This window comes from Trachypithecus francoisi, unplaced genomic scaffold, assembly GCF_009764315.1.
Source record: "Trachypithecus francoisi isolate TF-2019V2 unplaced genomic scaffold, Tfra_2.0 Contig01585, whole genome shotgun sequence".
NCBI classification, from domain to species: Eukaryota; Metazoa; Chordata; class Mammalia; order Primates; family Cercopithecidae; genus Trachypithecus; species Trachypithecus francoisi.
In genome coordinates, this window is record NW_022681444.1 from 8,462,385 (window position 1) to 8,480,798 (window position 18,414).

At 54.4% G+C, this 18,414-nt stretch overlaps 1 protein-coding gene across 1 annotated transcript; it reads left to right on the forward strand.

Moving 5' to 3' along the window:
- Window positions 1–245: 245 nt before the first annotated feature.
- Window positions 246–17,738, forward strand: PRDM12 (PR/SET domain 12). The gene is made up of 5 exons (XM_033194103.1): window positions 246–522; window positions 2,272–2,462; window positions 3,821–3,976; window positions 13,341–13,452; window positions 16,020–17,738. Exons 1-5 carry the CDS (start codon window positions 300–302, stop codon window positions 16,430–16,432), a joined length of 1,095 nt encoding a protein of 364 aa, XP_033049994.1. The 5' UTR covers window positions 246–299; the 3' UTR covers window positions 16,433–17,738.
- Window positions 17,739–18,414: the final 676 nt, after the last annotated feature.

Consider the following 18,414-nt stretch of genomic DNA (forward strand, 5'->3'; position numbering starts at 1 on the left):
CCACCCCGCACCCCCCGCACCCGCCTCCGCCTCCACCCGCGTCTCTCCACCCGCCGCGCCTCCTTTGCCATCTCTACAGATTTCACCATCTCTCTTCCTCTCTCCCCCTCGTTCACTTTCCTCCCAGTCGCCCCCTCACCTCCCGCTCCCTCCTGTGTCCTCCTCCTCTCCGTCCTCCCCCTGCTCTTGTTCCTTCTCCATCGCAGCCCTCTCCTCTCGCCCCTTGGGCTCCCCTCTCGCCCGCCCACCTCCCCCGTCGGCCCGGCGGTCCCCCGGTGCCGGGGAGCTCCGGGCCGCCCATGATGGGCTCCGTGCTCCCAGCTGAGGCCCTGGTGCTCAAGACCGGGCTGAAGGCGCCGGGACTGGCGCTGGCCGAGGTCATCACCTCCGACATTCTGCACAGCTTCCTGTACGGCCGCTGGCGCAACGTGCTCGGGGAGCAGCTCTTCGAGGACAAGAGCCACCACGCCAGCCCCAAGACGGCCTTCACCGCCGAGGTGCTGGCGCAGTCCTTCTCCGGCGGTGAGTCAAGCCGTCGGGGCCTGGCGCGATCCCTCCTCCGGGCGACCCCCATTCCCGTCCTGGCGATGCGCGAGACGCGGCTGGGATACCCGGCCTCTCTGCTCCTTGCGCCAACCTGGGCGCTCCCGGCGCTCCGTGCACCTTAGTTTCCCCATGGGCCAAACAAGGACGCGAGCCACCAAGCTGAGGTGGGGCGCGGGGCAGCTCCGCAGTCCACACGGCTCAAGGACCGATCCCGGCGACCCCGTCGCTCGGCTCCCTCGCCCCCGCCGGCCCCTCCCTTCCCCTCCCGCGCTTGAGCTGGCGGGTTCCTGGCATTTAAAGCCTTACTAGGCGTGTAATAGCAGTTGACTCAAAAAGAAGGGGTTTTTAATTCATTTAGTTAACTTGGGCTTGACCCGCGAAAGTTCCCACTTAAACCAAGAACTTTAAAAGGCAGCCGGGGCTGGGGAGGGGGTGGAGGGAGGGCGGGCGGGGAGAAAAAGCCGCGGGGAGAGCGGGGGAGAGAAAGAGAGAACGAGAAAAGTTTCTTTTCTTTAAGATGTCTCAAGTTCTTATTCCTCATTCATCAACCCGCAAACAATATCTTTCCCTGGCTCTGGCATCTCTGCGCGTCGCCCTCTTTTCCCCCTTTACGATTTCTGTTCCTCTCTTAATTTACCGTGAAGACTAATTCCACTTCCATTCACGCTATGTCAACCATCTAATCCCCCCTTTTTGTAAGGGGAATTCCTCGGCCCCTTTTAAACAAGTCCCCTCCGCATTGAGCTACAATTTACTGCTACAGCATTCTTCCAGGGCTAATGAATTTAGAATTAGCAATTTCTTTCGAATGGAGCCGAATGAATGCGATCACTTTAACAGCGTGACAAATTGCCAGCCGCGCCGCAATGGACACCGTTTAACCCCCCCTTTCAGCCGGCCCGCTCGCCGGGTTTTTTCCCAGGTAGCTTAGAGGGGAACCTTGTAAGACATGGAGGCCGCCCCTGTACGCCTCGCAGCTCCCAGCCCGGCCGCAGAGGCCCAACAGGAGAACCCTCGGGGAGCTGGGGGCCGCTGCGGCTCCTCCCCGCCCAGAGGGAAGACATCGGGGTTTATCTGAGCCCGGGCGCCGCCCTCCCTGGCACCCCACGGCTTGGGAGCAGAGAGGGACTAGGGCGCGCCCGAGGTCACACAGCGAGCGCGGAGCCTGGCCAACTGCTGCGGGTGCTTCTTTGGCACCTCCAACACCTGCCAGCCCGAGGTCTGTCCCCAGCGCTGATCACGGCCTGGCTCCTCTGCCAGTGCCCGGAGCCTGGATGCACAGTGGGCTCCCGGAACCCGACTAGGCGAAAGAGTCTCCGGTTGGCCTTCACCTCCTTGCAGGACATGGCCTCAGTTCTCCCGTGCATAAAACCGCTCGCTGCCGTTGGCTCATTAATTCTTAAACTTATCCGGGGCAGAGGGCGGAAGAAGTTGTGAATGCTTTGAGAATTCGCGGAGAGACTAAAAACCCGTTTCTAAAAATGATCCCCAACGCACCATTCCCTTTCCAGGGCACGGAGGGTCCCCAGGTTGCAAACAGAGGAGAGGTCTTTGAGCCTCTGCACATCCGACTGCCCCCAACACCCGGGTGGCTTCTCTGGATTTGGGGCCGACTTGGGTTTGGCCGGTCTGGGCAGGACCGAAGCCGGGGTCCCGGCGGGGAAGGAAGGGCTGGTCCTCCGCTGCCTCGGGCTCTGACCTGTTTTCCTGGCCCTGCCGCCACAGAAGTGCAGAAGCTGTCCAGCCTGGTGCTGCCGGCGGAGGTGATCATTGCTCAGAGCTCCATCCCTGGCGAGGGCCTCGGCATCTTCTCCAAGACGTGGATCAAGGCGGGCACCGAGATGGGCCCCTTCACGGGCCGCGTGATCGCCCCGGAGCACGTGGACATCTGCAAGAACAACAACCTCATGTGGGAGGTATGCGCGCGCGGGCTGGGGCAGAGGGGCGCAGGGACCAGCCAGGGGAGCTGGCCGCGGTTGGGACTGCGATGTCCGGCCATCGCCGCTTCCACCGGCTGGGAGCAGCGGACACTCCCCGCCTGGACGCCCCCTGAGCCAGGACTCTAAGCCACCCGAGCCTGGAGCTCGCCCCACCTCTAGGCACGGAAAATCCGACCCTCCTTCCCCGGGACACCCCGGCAGAGCAGGACTGTCTTTGGCTCCAGTTGGCAGATGAGGGCACTGAGGCCCAGAGCAGTCAGGTGGCTTGCCCAGGGTCCCCACGTGCACTCCCTCCAGGCTACCCACCAGCTACTTATATTCTTTCCCTGGCCCCAGAAGCAGCCTGGGAAGCCCCTCAAGGCCAGTCCTGGGCTGGGGGTGAGGTGGGGCTGGAAAGGAGAAGGCCTGGTGAAGGTAGAATGACATTCACGATGACTGTGGCTGAGCTGGCACTGAGTCAGCTTCTGTGTCCCCAGCCTGCAGTCACAGATGACCTCAGCAGCCCATGCCTTACTGTTCCCTTTTTACCCAGGGAAACAGAAGCTCCAAGAGGCTTCCATCCTAGGCCTTTCCACCCATGACAGTGACAGTGCCAGGGAGGGCCACCCCTGTGCTTCCTCCTAACCTTGCAGAACGGGAAACCAGTGTGCCAGACTGGTGCACACTCTTCCTAATCCTATTCCCTCACCTGCTCTCCCACTCCAGGCCCCTCCTGGCGGACTCTGGAGAAGCCCAACTTTATATACCTGGGGGATGGCCCGAGGCCTCTCTTGACCTCATCTTCTCCCTTCTCTGGAGGGCTGGGCCACTAACCACATTCTCCAGTTGCTGAGTCAGGAAGTTGGGGTCAAGTATGACCTCCGAGTGGCCTTGGCAGCTCGTGTGAAGGGGTTTAGGCCAAACTGGAGTGCCACAGCGAGCCAGCCCTCCTCCCTGGGCTCCAGGATCTTCCCTCTCTGAGGTCCTGGCTGATGTTCCCAGTGCCATGGGGAGCACCTCTGCATCCCTTGAAATAGCTCAGGGCCACTTTGTCTGAGCAGTGATCCTTGGAGACCCTTTTCTTCTGGGGGTAGGGAGGACATGGCATCAGGAGTGTGTATCATGGTCAGCCCATAGGACCTTGGAGACTGACCCCCCTGTGGGCCACTTCCAATAGGGTAGCCTCAAGCAAGTCCCTGAACCTCTCCAGCCTTCCTTTCCTCAGTGGGAAAATGAAGCTTTATCCACTTCCTGGGGCTGTTGTGAGGATGGAGAGTGTGTGTGTGGAAGTGCCTGGAAGATTGTACACATGGCATAGCCCTGCCTTACCTGGTCCTTGATCCATCTGTGCCCAGGTGTTCAATGAGGATGGCACGGTGCGCTACTTCATAGATGCCAGCCAGGAGGACCACCGGAGCTGGATGACCTACATCAAGTGTGCACGTAATGAGCAGGAGCAGAACCTAGAGGTGGTCCAGATCGGCACCAGCATCTTCTACAAGGCCATTGAGGTGTGTGTGTGTGCACTGTTGTGTAGGGACCAGCTGGTAAACCCGGTGTGGGGAGGTGTGCAGGTCAGCGATGTCCAGGAACCACAGTGGACAGAGGGGGAGCTGACACTGGCCTTGCTGGTTTTGCTCAGGCCACGGGGCTACAGCAGACAGGTGGTCTCCAGACACCCCACTCTCCAGGTGTGTGACCTCCATGGGAAGCTTTCTGCTGCAGATCAGAAAGGATAGGGCTCTCAACTTGATGCCATTGGGAATGTCACGAGCATCCCAATAGTGAGGTCCCTGGATGTTGGCTGAGGGTGTCGCGATGTTCAGGGGTCACAGAGACACAGAGAAGCAAGATGGGGAGAAGCAGCCCAGGGAACGAGTTGGGGTGGGAGAGAGGGTATGTGTCTGCAGCCATTTAGCAGTCTGGTGGCCCTCATTCTGCATGCATGGGCACCAGTGGCTTACGGCTCATGACTCCAGTCTCAGCGATGGCTTCCCATGTGTCAGGCTTCTCCCAGATGCTGGATATGCAGTACGGTATTTAATCCCCACACGGCCCCAGGAGGAGGACTCTGTGATTATTTACAGTTTACGGACCAGAAAACCAGGTCTCCCTTGGTGGCAGCAGACTTGGGGGTTTTGCAGGCCATCTGGGGAGAGTGTTAGCACTAATAGCTGCACTTCCTGAGCCTTCTCAGAGGAGACAGACAGGGCCAGGAAACAGGCTGAACATGGTGGCTTATGCCTGTAATCCCAGCACTTTGTGAGGCCGAGGTGAGTGAATTACCTGAGGTCAGGAGTTCAAGACCAGCCAGGCCAACATGGTGAGACCTCATCTCTAATAAAAATACAAAAATTAGCAGGGCGTGGTGGTGGGCGCCTGTAATCTCAGCTACTGAGGAGGCTAAGGCATGAGGATTGCTTGAACCAGGAAGGCAGAGGCTGCAGTGAGCTGAGATCACGCCACTGCACTCCAGCCTGGGTGACACAATGAGACTCCATCTCAAAAAAAAAGAAAAAAGACAGCAGGTAAATATCACTTCCTGTGGTGTGGCAGGGATGAGGCTGAGCCAGGAAGGTTCAGAGGAGAATGGGAAAAGGAGGGCTTCCTGGTAGGGCAGTGCTTGGGCAGAGGCAGAAAAGATCCAGGTGTCTGGGCAGTGGAGGAGGGTACAAACCAAGCAGAGAGGTGGTCACCCAGGCAGGCCCACACTGGGACCCTCCAATGACAGTGTCCTTTGGCGGGAAATCTGGCCCAGAAGTAGAGGCAAGTTGCCCACCTACCCACCGGCTGCTGGGGGTAGACTGGTAGCAAGTGCTGTGCAGAGGCGGTCAGGCGCTTCCCACCACACTTCTCTGCTCCCCTTGGGGCAGGGCTGGAGCTTGATGGAGATTTTGGGGTGTTCTAGAGGAGCAGAGAGCGACTGACCTTCAGTCCATGTTCCATTTTCTCCCCAGGACTCAGACCCTGAAGCTCTTTCTAAGACCCCTGGGGGTGCCAGGGCCTAGTAGCTTCTGGAATGGGTTCCTTTGGTTGTCCCTGAATAACAAGGCCCTAGGGACTCTCCCAGAGGTGACAGCAGGGAGACTAGCCTGGGTCCCAGCTGAGGAGTGGTGCTTGAAGGAGCAGGAGGTGGAGGATAAAAAAAAGCTGAGCGGTTCCTGGATTGGGTTTCAAGTGAGGTAAGACGGCTGCGGGGCAGGGTGCAGAGAGGACTGAAGGTAGCGCAGGCCCAGGACAGAGGTGGCTCCTTGACCATCTGGCTGGGCCACCGCATCCTAAAATTGGCTTCCAGTGCGGCCGAACCCCACATCTAACAGAATGCACCCTTCCAGATCCTCACCCCACCATCCTGTCACACACATCTTCACCTTCATACCCTCCTTCCCAGCCATCCTGATACAGATGTGACGGAGGGCTCCCACCCATCCCCTCACCAACCCCATACACACACACATGCCCACACATGTGAACACAAGAGACAGACCAGAAACGCCTACATAATTTTGGCAAGAGGGCTCCAGGCTGAGGCAGATGTGGTGACCGGAGTCTCATCTTGCTGTGCAGGTCACACCGGCTAGAAGCCAAACAAAATCAGGAAACATGAATAGAAATTTAGACAGAAATTCAGTCCGAGGGCAAAGAGGCTGAAGAATATCTTCAGGGAAGCAACCGGGTTTATAGGATTCGGAAAAATGGTCTTCTACATTCGATCAGGAATTTAAATTGAAAAAAGAGGATCAGGCAGAGCATGGTGCCTCACGCCTGTAATCCCAGCATTTTCAGAGGATGAGGTAGACAAATCACGTGAGGTCAGGAGTGTAAGATCAGCCTGGCCAACACGGTGAAACCCCATCTCTACTAAAAACACAAAAACTAGCCGGGTGTGGTGGCGAGTGCCTGTAATCCCAGCTACTCCGCAGCCTGGGGCAGGAGAATTGCTTGAACCCAGGAGGTGGAGGTTGTAGTGAGCTATCAGCAGCATTGCACTCCAGCCTGGCTGACAAAGTGAGACTCTGTCTCAACAACAACAACCAAAAAAAGAGGATCAGGACACACACACACACATACGATATAGGTATAGATATGTGATAACATATGTGATATAGACAGATCCACCAGTATGGCTGTCAATGCTTTTACAGAGTTAGCAAGACTTCTAAGAAGGGACTGTTTGCGTGAATGACAAGGAATCAAAATGCTACCCATTTTACTTTTAAAGTTGGATATATTTTTTGTGGTGGCAGGTTTCTCAAATCATTTTGTCACAATGTCAGATTCCACTTACCAGATAAATTGTGTGTCTGGGTGTATGTGGCCACCCTCGAGATGAGGCCGAGGCCCAGAGCTCACGCAGTCCTTGTGGGCTAGACCAGAAGATGCTGCTGTTCCCCAGGCCACTCCCTGGACGACTTGGGAATCAATCGGCTGTTTATTCTGTGTGTGTGGGTGAGTTAGCCAAGGAGAAGGACCTCTGCTGTGATGTTTTCTTAAACTTTCTGCCACTCAGAACTGCCGCTCATATTTCATAACAGTAACCCATTACTTGCCAAAAATAGTAAGGAACATCTTTATTCAATAAGCAGAATATGCTATTGCTGCTCTAAAACTTTCCATAAATACAGAATAACAGCCTTCTCAACAGAGACGAAGGCAATGGGGTTTTAGAGCTCAGGTAGTCAGTGGAGGCGCCCAAGCAGGGCGTGCATCTGGTTGGATCCACTGGTGTGACCCCTGGGGAACCTCCCGGCTTACTCCAGTCACAGAATTGACTATAACTTCAGGTGCCTAAAATGACAGTTCTAGAAAGTACCTAGCACATAGCAAGTGGCCACTAAATGTTGAAGGATTAAAAGGGTCTTAGCAACTTTTTAATTTTTTTTTTTTTTTTTTTTGAGATGGAGTCTTACTCTGTCGTCCAGGCTGGAGTGCAGTGGTGCAATCTTGGCTCACTACAATCTCCGCCTCCTGGGTTCAAGCAATTCTCCTGCCTCCCAAGCAGCTGAGATTACAGGCGTGCGCCACCATGCCTGGCTAATTTTTGTATTTTTAGTAGATTTCACCATGTTGGCCAGGCTGGTCTCGGACTCCTGACCTCAGGTGATCTGCCCGCCTCAGCCTCCCAAAGTGCTGGGATTACAGGTATAAGCCACTGCCTCTGGCCAACAACTTTAAAAAAAATAGAATCTGCTAAGCCCTCAGAGTGCTGCTGTCTGTTACTATCCTCATTTTTATCACGGTGAAACTGAAATGTTAGGGAGGCTACGGGAAGTTGCTGAGCTGCGATGGGAACCCAGGCCCATCTGAGCCCAGAGCTGGAGCGCTGAGTCACCATACCATGTGGCCTCCCTGGCCAATATCTATTTGCTGGAACTCTATTAATTGGTGTGTCAGGACATCTGTGGTACAATGGAAATTGATGTTTGTCCAGATGGCATTGAGATCCTTTTACACTAGGGCTTCAGACCCTGCGGAGAAGGGGAGGGTATTTGCAGTCTCCTGGGAGCATGTTCAGTGGCAGGATATGAATTTACAGCAGGAAAACAAACCCAAAATTCTCTCATTTCCAATTTATAATAAAAATTGAGAAAGTGAGGCAGGACAGACCTTCTGGGCTGACAGGGCCCAGAGAAGCACGTTGAGAGAGCATGTCCATTTGTCAAAAGAGGCTCAGGCACTGGTATTCCAGAGTTCTGCTGATGTGGGTTTTGTGGTACAGGACTCAGTTCTTTTGGGAATTGCTTTGTTTGTTTTGTGTCCTGAGCCTTTTCCTGCTCCCCAAAAAAGTGAAAGACCAACGGATCCTGCTTCTCCAAGCCCCAGCAGAGAGCCCCGGCCTGCCAGGCCAGGCCTGAGTCTCAGCAGTAAAGAGTGCTCTGCCCAGGGGGTCTGGAGGGCATGGTGGCTGTTCTTTGCATCCAGGCAGTCAGCTGGTGGGACCCCAGGAGCCTCTGCACAGTGATCCCAGGGTTCCAGGGAAGAAGCTGCAGGTTCCTGGGTTTCCTGGGTTTGATAGTAGAAGGTTGTTGATGGCGGATGCCTGGGAGCAGGCAGACACCAGAGGCCTGGGCACTGGGCACAGAAGGGCTGAGAGAGACTCCCAGTTCCCAGCCTCTGGGCAGGTGGGGTTGCTGGCTTCTAGCTGTCTGGAAATACGTGTCATTCTCAATTCCAGCAGGCTCTTTTTTTTTTTTTTCGTTTGAAGACAATCTTGCTCTGTCTCTGAGGCCGGAGTGCTGAGCTCACTACAACCTCCGCCTCCTGGGTTCAGGTGATTAAACAATTCTCGTGCCTCAGCCACCTGGCTAGATGGGAGTACAGGCACGTGCCACCACTCCCGGCTAATTTTTTTTTTTTTTTGAGATGGAGTTTCGCTCTTGTTGCCCAGGCTGGAGTACAGTGGCGCCATCTTGGCTCACCACAACCTCCGCCTCCTGGATTCAAGTGATTCTCTTGCCTCAGCCTCCTGAGTAGCTGGGATTACAGGCATGCACCACCACTCCCGGCTAATTTTGTATTTTAAGTAGATACAGGGTTTCTCCATGTTGGTCAGGCTGGTCTCGAACTCCCGACCTCAGGTGATTTGCTGACCTCGGCCTCCCAAAGTGCTGGGATTACAGGCGTGAGCCACCGAGTTTGGCCATTATTATTTTTTTTTTCTTTTTCTTTTATTTCTTTCTTTCTTCCTTTCTTTTTTTTTTTTTTTTTTTTTTGAGACAGAGTCTTGCTCTGTCTCCCAGGCTGAAGTGCAATGGTGCCATCTCGGCTCACTGCAACCTCTGCCTCCTGGGTTCAAGAGATTCTCCTGCCTCAGCCTCCCGAGTAGCTGGGACTACAGTTGTGTGCCACCACACCCAGCTAATTTTTGTATTTTTAGTAGAGACAGGGTTTCACTATGTTAGCCAGGCTGATCTCAAACTCCTGACCTCGTTATCCACCCGCTTCGGCCTCCCAAAGTGCTGGGATTACAGGTGTGAGTCACTGTGCCCGGCCTCATTTTTGTATTTTTAGTAGAAACAGGGTTTCACCATGTTGGCCAGGCTGGTCTTGAACCCCTGGCCTCAAGTGATCCACCCACCTCGGCCTCTCAAAATGCTGGGATTACAGGTGAGAGCCACTGCACCCAACCTGTAGGCTCTTTTTAATTGATTTTCTTGCTTTTAAAAAATAATGTGTGTGTGTGTACAGAAGTAATATGTGCTCATTATTTTTTAAAAAGTCAGAGGCATGATGTAGACGGCATCATGCTACTCTCCATGAACCTTAAGTCAGCATTTTAAAATAGTCTCAAAATGGCAAACCCTTCAGGGGAAAGACAAGCAGCAAACCAGCGACAGTCGCTGGCATCCAGAGTGGCAGAGAGTGACTTCTCATTTTATACCGCGTTATATGTTTATACAATTTGGTCCATATGTCTGCATTGCTGTTTTAAAGTTTTAAATTCATTAGTAAAATTAATTTTAGTACATTAAAAGCATTCTTAGTAAATAAATGACTCACCCTTATGCTGCAATTGTCGCCATCAGAGTTCTTATTTTATTTTATTTATTCATTTTTTGAGATGGAGTTCCACTCTGTTGGCTGGACTGGAGTGCAGTGGCGCGATCTCAGCTCACTGCAATCTTTGCCTCCCAAGTTCAGGCGATTCTCCTGCCTCAGCCTCCTGAGCAGCTGGGATTACAGGCGCACACACCACGTCCAGCTAATTTTTGTATTTTTAGTAGAGATGGCGTTTTACCATGTTGGCCAGGATGGTCTCAAACTCCTGACCTGAAGTGATCTGCCCGCCTCGGCCTCCCAAAGTGCTGGGGTTACAGGCATAAGCCACTGCACCCAGCCTACTATTATTGTATTTATTTTATATTTAATAGTAGTTGTTTTCAATTAAAATTAAAACGCTGATGTTGGCTTAGTATTTGATGACCCCCAGGCCTGGAGCCTGGAGGTGGAGTTCCACTGGGGGCTGGCTGAGCCTACCATCTCATCCCACATCTGTGCTGGAGGAGTTGGCTTCTCTTCTGGGGGAGATGGGGCTGGGAAGTGGGGGTACCTGCATGGGGCTGGTGTCCTTGGAGCATTTGGGCCCAGGCTGTGTTCTTGCTGGACACTGACGGCAGAACCCTGGTCACCCTGGGCTTCCACCGAACCAGCGGCCTCTGCAACTCAGCGAGCACTCCTGCGGAGAGCTGGACGTGCCAGAAACCGCTGCCATCTTCTCTGAGAGGCTGGTGGGCTCCAGGAAAACAATCACTGGCGCTTCCACGTCTCGATTATGCAAAGAGCTTTATGCATATGGCTCCGCTGCACCCCAAAAACCACTCAGTGCGGCCATGGCAATGTGAGGAAACAGGCCCCACGACGTGAGGCAACTTGCCCAAGGTCACTTGCTCAGCAGATGGGGAGCCTAGTGGACCCCAATATGTCTGACTCCAGACTGGGCAGGAACCCTCTGTGGAGCGTCTTCAGCGGTCTGGGGGAGGGTGCTGATTGCTTTGGAAGAACCATGACATCAACGTGTCTGGTTTCATCCAAGACTGGAAGCCAAGGGTCGGGACAATGTTGGAGGTGACTTACAACCAGAGTCTTAGAGTTGGGGGGAACTCAGGGACCATGTTCCCTGACCCCCTCATTTGAGGAGCACAGAAAGGCAAAGTGACTTGCCTAAGGTCACACAGGGACCTGGTGACAGAGGGCTCATCTGCACCATCTCGTAGACAGATTTCCTTCACAATTAATTTATGTTAAATATTTCAATGCCATCATCTGCTTTTCTGGGAGGTTCACAAAACCTCTTCCTTCTAGCCCGGTGAGGTCTGGAAAAAAAGTAGAATTTTTAAAAATGTAAAAAAACAAACAAACACAAAAAACCCAAATCAGAACCTCTTTCTTCTCTGCCCCTTTCCAGAAGAGGCCTCCACCTCTGACCTGCTGGCCTCCTGGACAGTGGTCATGACTATAAATGAGCAGAGAGGTCACCAGGACTCTTGCTGTGGTGCCAGATTGTAATCTGTCCACTTTCTGGGAGGCACCATCTAACTTTCTGTGGCTTCTGGGACTGCACTTGGTGTTTCCACGTTGGCTTCTTGTCACTTACTGATCCTAAGGCTCGCCATGATGCCCCGTGAACCATGGAGGCGTGAGGAAATGGATGTGGTGACTCTAGGCTGAGTCTCAGGAGGATGGCTGTCGCCTAAGCCCCCTCACCCCCTCCTGTTTGCACCCCTTCTCTTTCGACCTCCCCTTCTTCTTCTTCTTCCTTTTTTTTTTTTTTTTTTTCTTGAGACAGGCTCTTGCTCTGTCACCCAGGCTGGAGTGGTCACCCAGGCTGGAGTGCAGTGGTGCAATCTCGGCTTACTGCAACCTCTGCCTCCTGGGTTCAAGCAGTTCTGCCTCAGCCTCCCAGGTAGCTGGGACTATAGGCATGTGCCACCATGCCTAGCTAATTTTTCTATTTTTTTGTAGAGACAGGGTTTTACTATGTTGCCCAGGCTAGTCTCAAACTCCTGGCCTCAAGTAATCCACCTGCTTCGGCCTCCCAAAGTGCTAGGATTACAGGCATGAGCGACCACGCCCGACCTCCATTTTCCCTTCTTTTCAAGGGTGAGCAGAGCTTGCTGCAACGGTCTGAGGGTCTTCCAGGCTCTGACCAGAGGAAGGAAGACATAGTGAATGCCAGAGTTCTGAGTGTGGGCTCTGCAGGCTGAACCAAACAGACACAGAAGGGGCCTTGTCTCTGACCACAGAAGTCAATGCGGGATCCTGGCCTGGTTTCAGACACCTCTAGATAGAATCCCATGTGATCTTTTGTGCTTCAACTAATAAAGGACCCTCCAGGAAAACAAACCAGCTGTTGCCAGGGGGTGTCTGGGTTTCTCTGGGCACATCAGATAGTGGCCCCCAGGGGCAGGTGCCAAGGCCAGGACTTCCGGGGTCCAGGCCTCGGGATAGTGATAGGCTGTCCCTTCTCTCATATGCCCTGCCTGGCTAGGGCCTGGAGCTTCCCCACCTGGGAGGGGTAACTGGCTTCCATGAGAGGTCTGGCAGGCCCCTTGGGATGTCCTGGAGCGTGTGGTATTTATGGCCAGTACCACCCCAAGAGCAGGCCCCTTACGCCTCCCTGGATCATCACTGCAAAACCCTCTGACCAACATCCTTTGCCATGAGCCTGGGGCAGGTCATATCCGAGAGCAGCAGAGCCCCAAAATCACTTGTGGGGTTCTCTGTCATTGACCTAGGACGCGGTGAACTGGACTCTGTGTAAGACAGTGTACCCCAATGTTTCTTGGGGTGGAGGTGTTCATCCATCCGAATGCTTCTTTTTTAGCATCTGCCATGTGCACGGAGACACTCAGAGCCCTGTGCTTGGTTGGGAAGTACCTGTCATGTGGGGTGTCTATGGCAGCTTTGGATAAGAGATGTTTCCAGAACATTATCCCCGCAGGGTGTAGCCAAGTACCCTAGGGTGCCCCACAGCCCACAATTCTTGGAAACATCTGGCTCAGCCCTGCAGCCCCAGGGGCTGGCTGACTCTAGTTCTCCTGCGTAAGAATTGCAAAGATTTCTAATTTTCCATCTTCCGTTACTTCTGCTTGCTGTGAGGTGTCCATTCTGGTGCTGTCAGCTTAGAAGCTCTCCTGTGGCCAGAGCATGGACAGAGATGGCCTGGGCAGGGAGAGGGGGACAGAGGGGTTTGACACCCCAGGGTCTTCCGTGTTTATGCAGCTTGCTGGGACAGCTCAGTGGAAACGGGCCTGTGGCTTTCTCAGGGCTGAGACTGGGTCCAGGTCTCCTGACTGTGAAGGGGTGCTCAGAGATCCCCAACTCTCACCTCCCAGCTGCTGCCTCCCTGACCTCCTCTTGCCTCCCTCCCTGCAGATGATCCCACCCGACCAGGAACTGCTGGTGTGGTACGGAAACTCACATAACACCTTCCTGGGGATCCCTGGTGTGCCTGGGCTAGAGGAGGACCAGAAAAAGAACAAGCATGGTAGGTGTTCTCCATGGGGCCACTGAGACACAGACCCATGGAGAGGGGAGCCCAGGGAGGGGAGAGAGAGAATGAGAGAGGCAGGGAGGTTCTTGACCTCCGGGGACCTCAGTTCAATGTCTGGCAACATTGAGCAGATAAGACATACAGGTCCAAGGAGGCTGATGCCCCTGGAGCTGCCACATGGGCCGGGCATGGGTGGGAGATGGTCCTCCTGCTTCCTGGCCAAAATAGACTGTGTGGGGGGTATGTCGGGGAGACCAGAGAGGCAATGAGGTGTGACAGGAAAAGAAAGGGGCTGGGCAGCAGGAACCTGGATTGAGTTCTAGTTTTGCTGTGCAATCTTGGAAATGCCCTGTGCCTCAGTTTCCTCATCTGTAAAGGGAAGGTCCTAAGCAAGATAATCTCTAAGTTCCCTTCCGGTTCTGACAACTTGTATATTTCCTTGCCCTGTCGCTGATGTCTGGTGCAGGGTCTGGCACAGAGTAGGTGTTCCGTATAAGCCTGTTGAAGGCAGGCAGGACAGACTGTGCCTGTGTGTGTGTTGCGGGGATGCGGCCCATCACAGCAGAGACCATTTGCTCAACAACTATTTCTTGCCAAGAACTGGGCTAAACCTTTGGCAGATATCATCCCACTGGATCTCCATAAAACCTCTGTGTATTTTTTTTGTTTTTTGAGACTGAGTTTCACTCTGGCACCCAGGCTGGAGTGCAGTGGCGCGATCTTGGCTCACTGCAACCTCTGCCTCCCAGGTTCAAGCAATTCTCCTGCCTCAGCCTCCCGAGTAGTTGGGATTACAGGCATGCACCACCATGCCCAGCTAATTTTTGCATTTTTACCAAAGATGGGGTTTTGTTATGTAGGCCAAGCTAGTCTTGAACTCCTGACCTCAAGCGATCTCCCCACTTCGGCCTCCCAAAGTGCTGAGATTACAGGTGTAAGCCACCACACCTGGCCTGTGAAATTTGATTATCCATATTTTTATTTAATTTATTTTTGAGGCAGGATCTCTCTCTGTCACCCAGGCTAGAGTACAGTGGCACTATCTTGGTTCACTGCAGCCTCAACCACCTGGGCTCAAGCTATCCTCCCATCTCAGCCTCCCAGGTAGCTGAGACCACAGTCATGCACCACCACACCTGGCTAATTTTTTAAATTTATTGTACAGATGGGGGTCTTGCCATGTTTCCCAGTTGGTCTGGAACTCCTGGGCTCAAATGATCCTCCTGCCTCTGCCTCCCAAAGTGCTGGGATTACAGGCATGAGGTACTGTGGTTGGTGGTCCTTATTTTTGGAGGATGAACCTGAGCTGGTAAGCTACTGTTTATTAAGTCCTTGCTCTGCAGCTGATGTTTTACAAACATTAATTTATCTAGGCCGGGCATAGTGGCTCATGCCTGTAATCCTAGCACTTTGGGAGGCAGAGACAGGAGGATCATTGAGCCCAGGAGTTCCAGACCAGCCTGGGCAACATAGCAAGACCCCATCTCTACAAAAAATTTAAAAATTAGCCAGGTGTGCTGGCACGAGCCTGTGGTCCCAGCTACCTGGGAGGCTGAGGTGGAAGGATCACTTGAACCCGGGAGGTCGAGGCTGCAGTGAGCTGAGATGGCACCACTGCACTCCAGCCTGTGTGACAGAGCGAGACCTTGTCTCGAAAAAAAAAAAAAACTTTTTGGGCCAGGCGCTGTGGCTCACGCCTGTAATCTCAGCACTTTGGGAGGCCGAGGTGGGCGGATCACGAGGTCAAGAGGTTGAGACCATCCTGGTCAACATGGTGAAACTCTGTCTCTACTAAAAATACAAAAATTAGCTAGGCGTAGTGGTGCACACCTGTAGTCCCAGCTACTCGGGAAGCTGAGGCAGGTGAGTCACTTGAACCCAGGAGGCGGAGGCTGCAGTGAGTGGAGATCGCGCCACTGTACTCCAGCCTGGCGACAGAGGGAGACTCCGTCTCAAAAAAAAACCAAAAAACTTTTTTCACTGATCCTTACTAAGCTTACGAGGGCGATGCTAGTAGTACCTCCATTTCAGGAAGGAGAAAACCGAGGCGCAGTTCCGTGGTACAGAGTAGGCACTCAGTAAATGTTTGTGGAATGAGTTAATGAAAGGTTTGGGGGTGGGGGTCATCATAGTTGCTCCCCTTTACGGAAGGCCTGCTCCAATCCAGGCATCTCTCAGGCACTGGCTAAGGCAGGTCGGATGCTTAGCGCAGAGACCTTCCATAGACGTCTTTTCTCATCCTCTCGGGCAATCGTACGCCCGAAGAGGCAGTGCTAGGTTTCCATTTTACAGATGAGAAAGCTGAGGTTTAGCTAGGCTGAGTCGCTAAGTCTCCGAGGTCTCGCATCGCGATCGTGAGTCCAACTCCTATTGGATCCCCCAGCAGGGGGACCCTTCGCTGTCCCTCCTGTCCGTCTGCCACCGTCCAGGCAGCATCCGCCCTCAGGGTCGGAACCCCCCCGGCGGGGGGCGCTGGGGGCCCGGGCCGCGGGGCGCCAGTTCTAACGGGGCTGCTCTCTCCCTTTCCTCGTCTCCCTTCTCCCGCACCGCCCCGCGGCCAGAGGACTTCCACCCAGCGGACTCGGCGGCGGGCCCCGCGGGCCGCATGCGCTGCGTCATCTGCCACCGCGGCTTCAACTCGCGCAGCAACTTGCGCTCGCACATGCGCATCCACACGCTGGACAAGCCCTTCGTGTGTCGCTTCTGCAACCGCCGCTTCAGCCAGTCGTCCACGCTGCGCAACCACGTGCGCCTGCATACGGGCGAGCGCCCGTACAAGTGCCAGGTGTGCCAGAGCGCCTACTCGCAGCTGGCCGGCCTGCGCGCCCACCAGAAGAGCGCGCGCCACCGGCCGCCCAGCGCCGCGCTGCAGGCACATTCGCCCGCGCTGCCCGCCCCGCACGCGCACGCGCCCGCCCTCGCCGCCGCAGCCGCCGCCGCCGCCGCGCACCACCTGCCGGCCATGGTGCTGTGAGCGCGCCCGCTCCCGCGCCCTCGCCGGGCCCCGCGCGCTCCTGGGCCCTCGGCACCCGGGCCCCGCAGCGCGACTCGCCCTCCCGCCCCGACCCCTGGCCCGGCGCCCCCGCGGAGCCCCGCGCTCTAGAGCACTCCCGCCTCGGCCCGTGTCGTAGATGAGGACACTGAGGGCGGCGTCCCTCACCCAGGCCACGCAGCTGGTGCGGCTACTCGGCCGCCGCCTCTGGGAGGGGGTCCTCCTGCCTGGCCTCGCCCCCGTCTCCCTCCTGTTATAGAACCGGGCGCCCAGACCGGCATCCCCTCGTGGGTGCCAGGAGAGCGGAATTTAGAGCCCCGAGGATCCCTCAGCAGAGGAAGGGGAGTCCCCGCCTCCGCCACCGAGAGTCCTGTGCTTCGGAATGAAGGGAGGGCGACCTCCTTGTCCGGGTGCGGCCGGGCGCGGGGCTTGTGGGGGCGCCACCTCCTCTTCCGGCCCCTGGGACTGGTGTCCTGAAGTGTCGGGAGTCTTGATGCAACCTTGACAGGTGCGGGCTACTGGGGTCCATGGGCAGCCGGAAGAGACCCGGAGAGACCTGCATCTTCTGGGCCCTTCTCTCCTTTAGGCCAGCTTACCCCCAAACCTGGCTCCTGGGGATGGATGCGGAAGGAGCTCTTTGCAGTGCACCAGGCACGTTGAAAGTGGAGGCACAACGGAAATCCTCTGTAGGACCCCAAGCAAGACCCTGCACCTCTTTGGGCCTCAGTTTCCCCATCTGTAAAATGAGGGAGTTGGACCAATGACCCCTCCCCTTCAGCTGTGACATCATGCCTTGGAAGGCGAAAGTTCCCCCCAACCCCTTCCAACACACACACTTCAGCGAGAGGAGGGCAAGACTGGAACTGCTGCCCGGGAGGTTAAGGTGACACACCTACCGAGCCTGGCGATAGCTGGTTATCCGAGCTGTGCCCAGTCCCAGGAGTTCTGCCCCGTCTGCCCACACTTCCCTCGGTCCCTGCCCATTTCCTCAACCTCCAGCCGTGCGCGCCCTCTGGTGTCGCCTCTCACACTTTGCAGTCATTTACCAGGATTCCCGTGGGGCGTTTTGTAAAATAAAGAAACTATAATATTAATGAAAAGTATAAAATGTATAGAGTTTTCAAGAAACTGTGTTCTACTTCCAGAAAATGGTCACTTTAACCTTGTAAATATTTATCTAAAATGATATTTACAAAACTGTGATATATTATTATTTGATTGTATATGTACAACTGTAAATACATTTGTACCTCTCTTGTATTCTAAAATAAAAATTACTTGGAACATTTATCATTTAGCATCTGAATGGGTGGACACTTTTATCTGTGTGAAGGAAATATAGAAAGTGTCTAGAAGCTGGAAAGGGGCGGGTAAGAGTTGTTCCACTTGCTGGTGTGTACAACTTTTCTTTGTCACAACTGGGGTGTCGGATCCCAGTGAGAAGGGTCACAGTGCAAAGCAATTGGAAATCTTGAAAGGGGCTGGGCAGATTCTGGTGTTTTCCAGCTGGCTCAAACATCAGTGCCTTACTTTGTAACTTCTTCCAAATATTTACTTTTTTTTTTTTTTTTTCATTTTGATGGTCAAGTTGAAGATGTTCAAGCAGCCAGTGGGAATGGACCAAGATGGCCACCAAGTGCCCTCCCAATGCCTAGACTCTCCAAGTGTTCTGGGCATCCATTTCCAGACCCTCTTGAAGAAGACCAGGAAACAGGAAGGCATCTAGTTAAAGCCAGAGGGCTTCATGGTTCCTATAGGGCCAGGCTCACCTCTCCTCTCCAGGAAGGAGGTGCATGCAGGGGAGTGTGAGTTCACACCTGTGCTCCAGCATACACCAGCTATGAGGGTGTCATCTTCCAACCCGCTGAGTCTGTGGCTTCCTGGCATCCCACAGGTACAACTCTGCATCTTCATCCAACACACACGTGCACACATGCACACCTGCAGACACTTGGGAATTCACA

Excerpts from the sequence above, each read along its gene's own strand:
- PRDM12 (XM_033194103.1), top strand. The coding sequence starts at position 300 with ATGATGGGCTCCGTGCTCCCAGCTGAGGCCCTGGTGCTCAAGACCGGG. Across the intron at positions 3,977-13,340 it reads TCTTCTACAAGGCCATTGAG|ATGATCCCACCCGACCAGGA; the intron begins GTGTGTGTGTGT and ends CCCTCCCTGCAG. Across the intron at positions 13,453-16,019 it reads CCAGAAAAAGAACAAGCATG|AGGACTTCCACCCAGCGGAC; the intron begins GTAGGTGTTCTC and ends CCCCGCGGCCAG.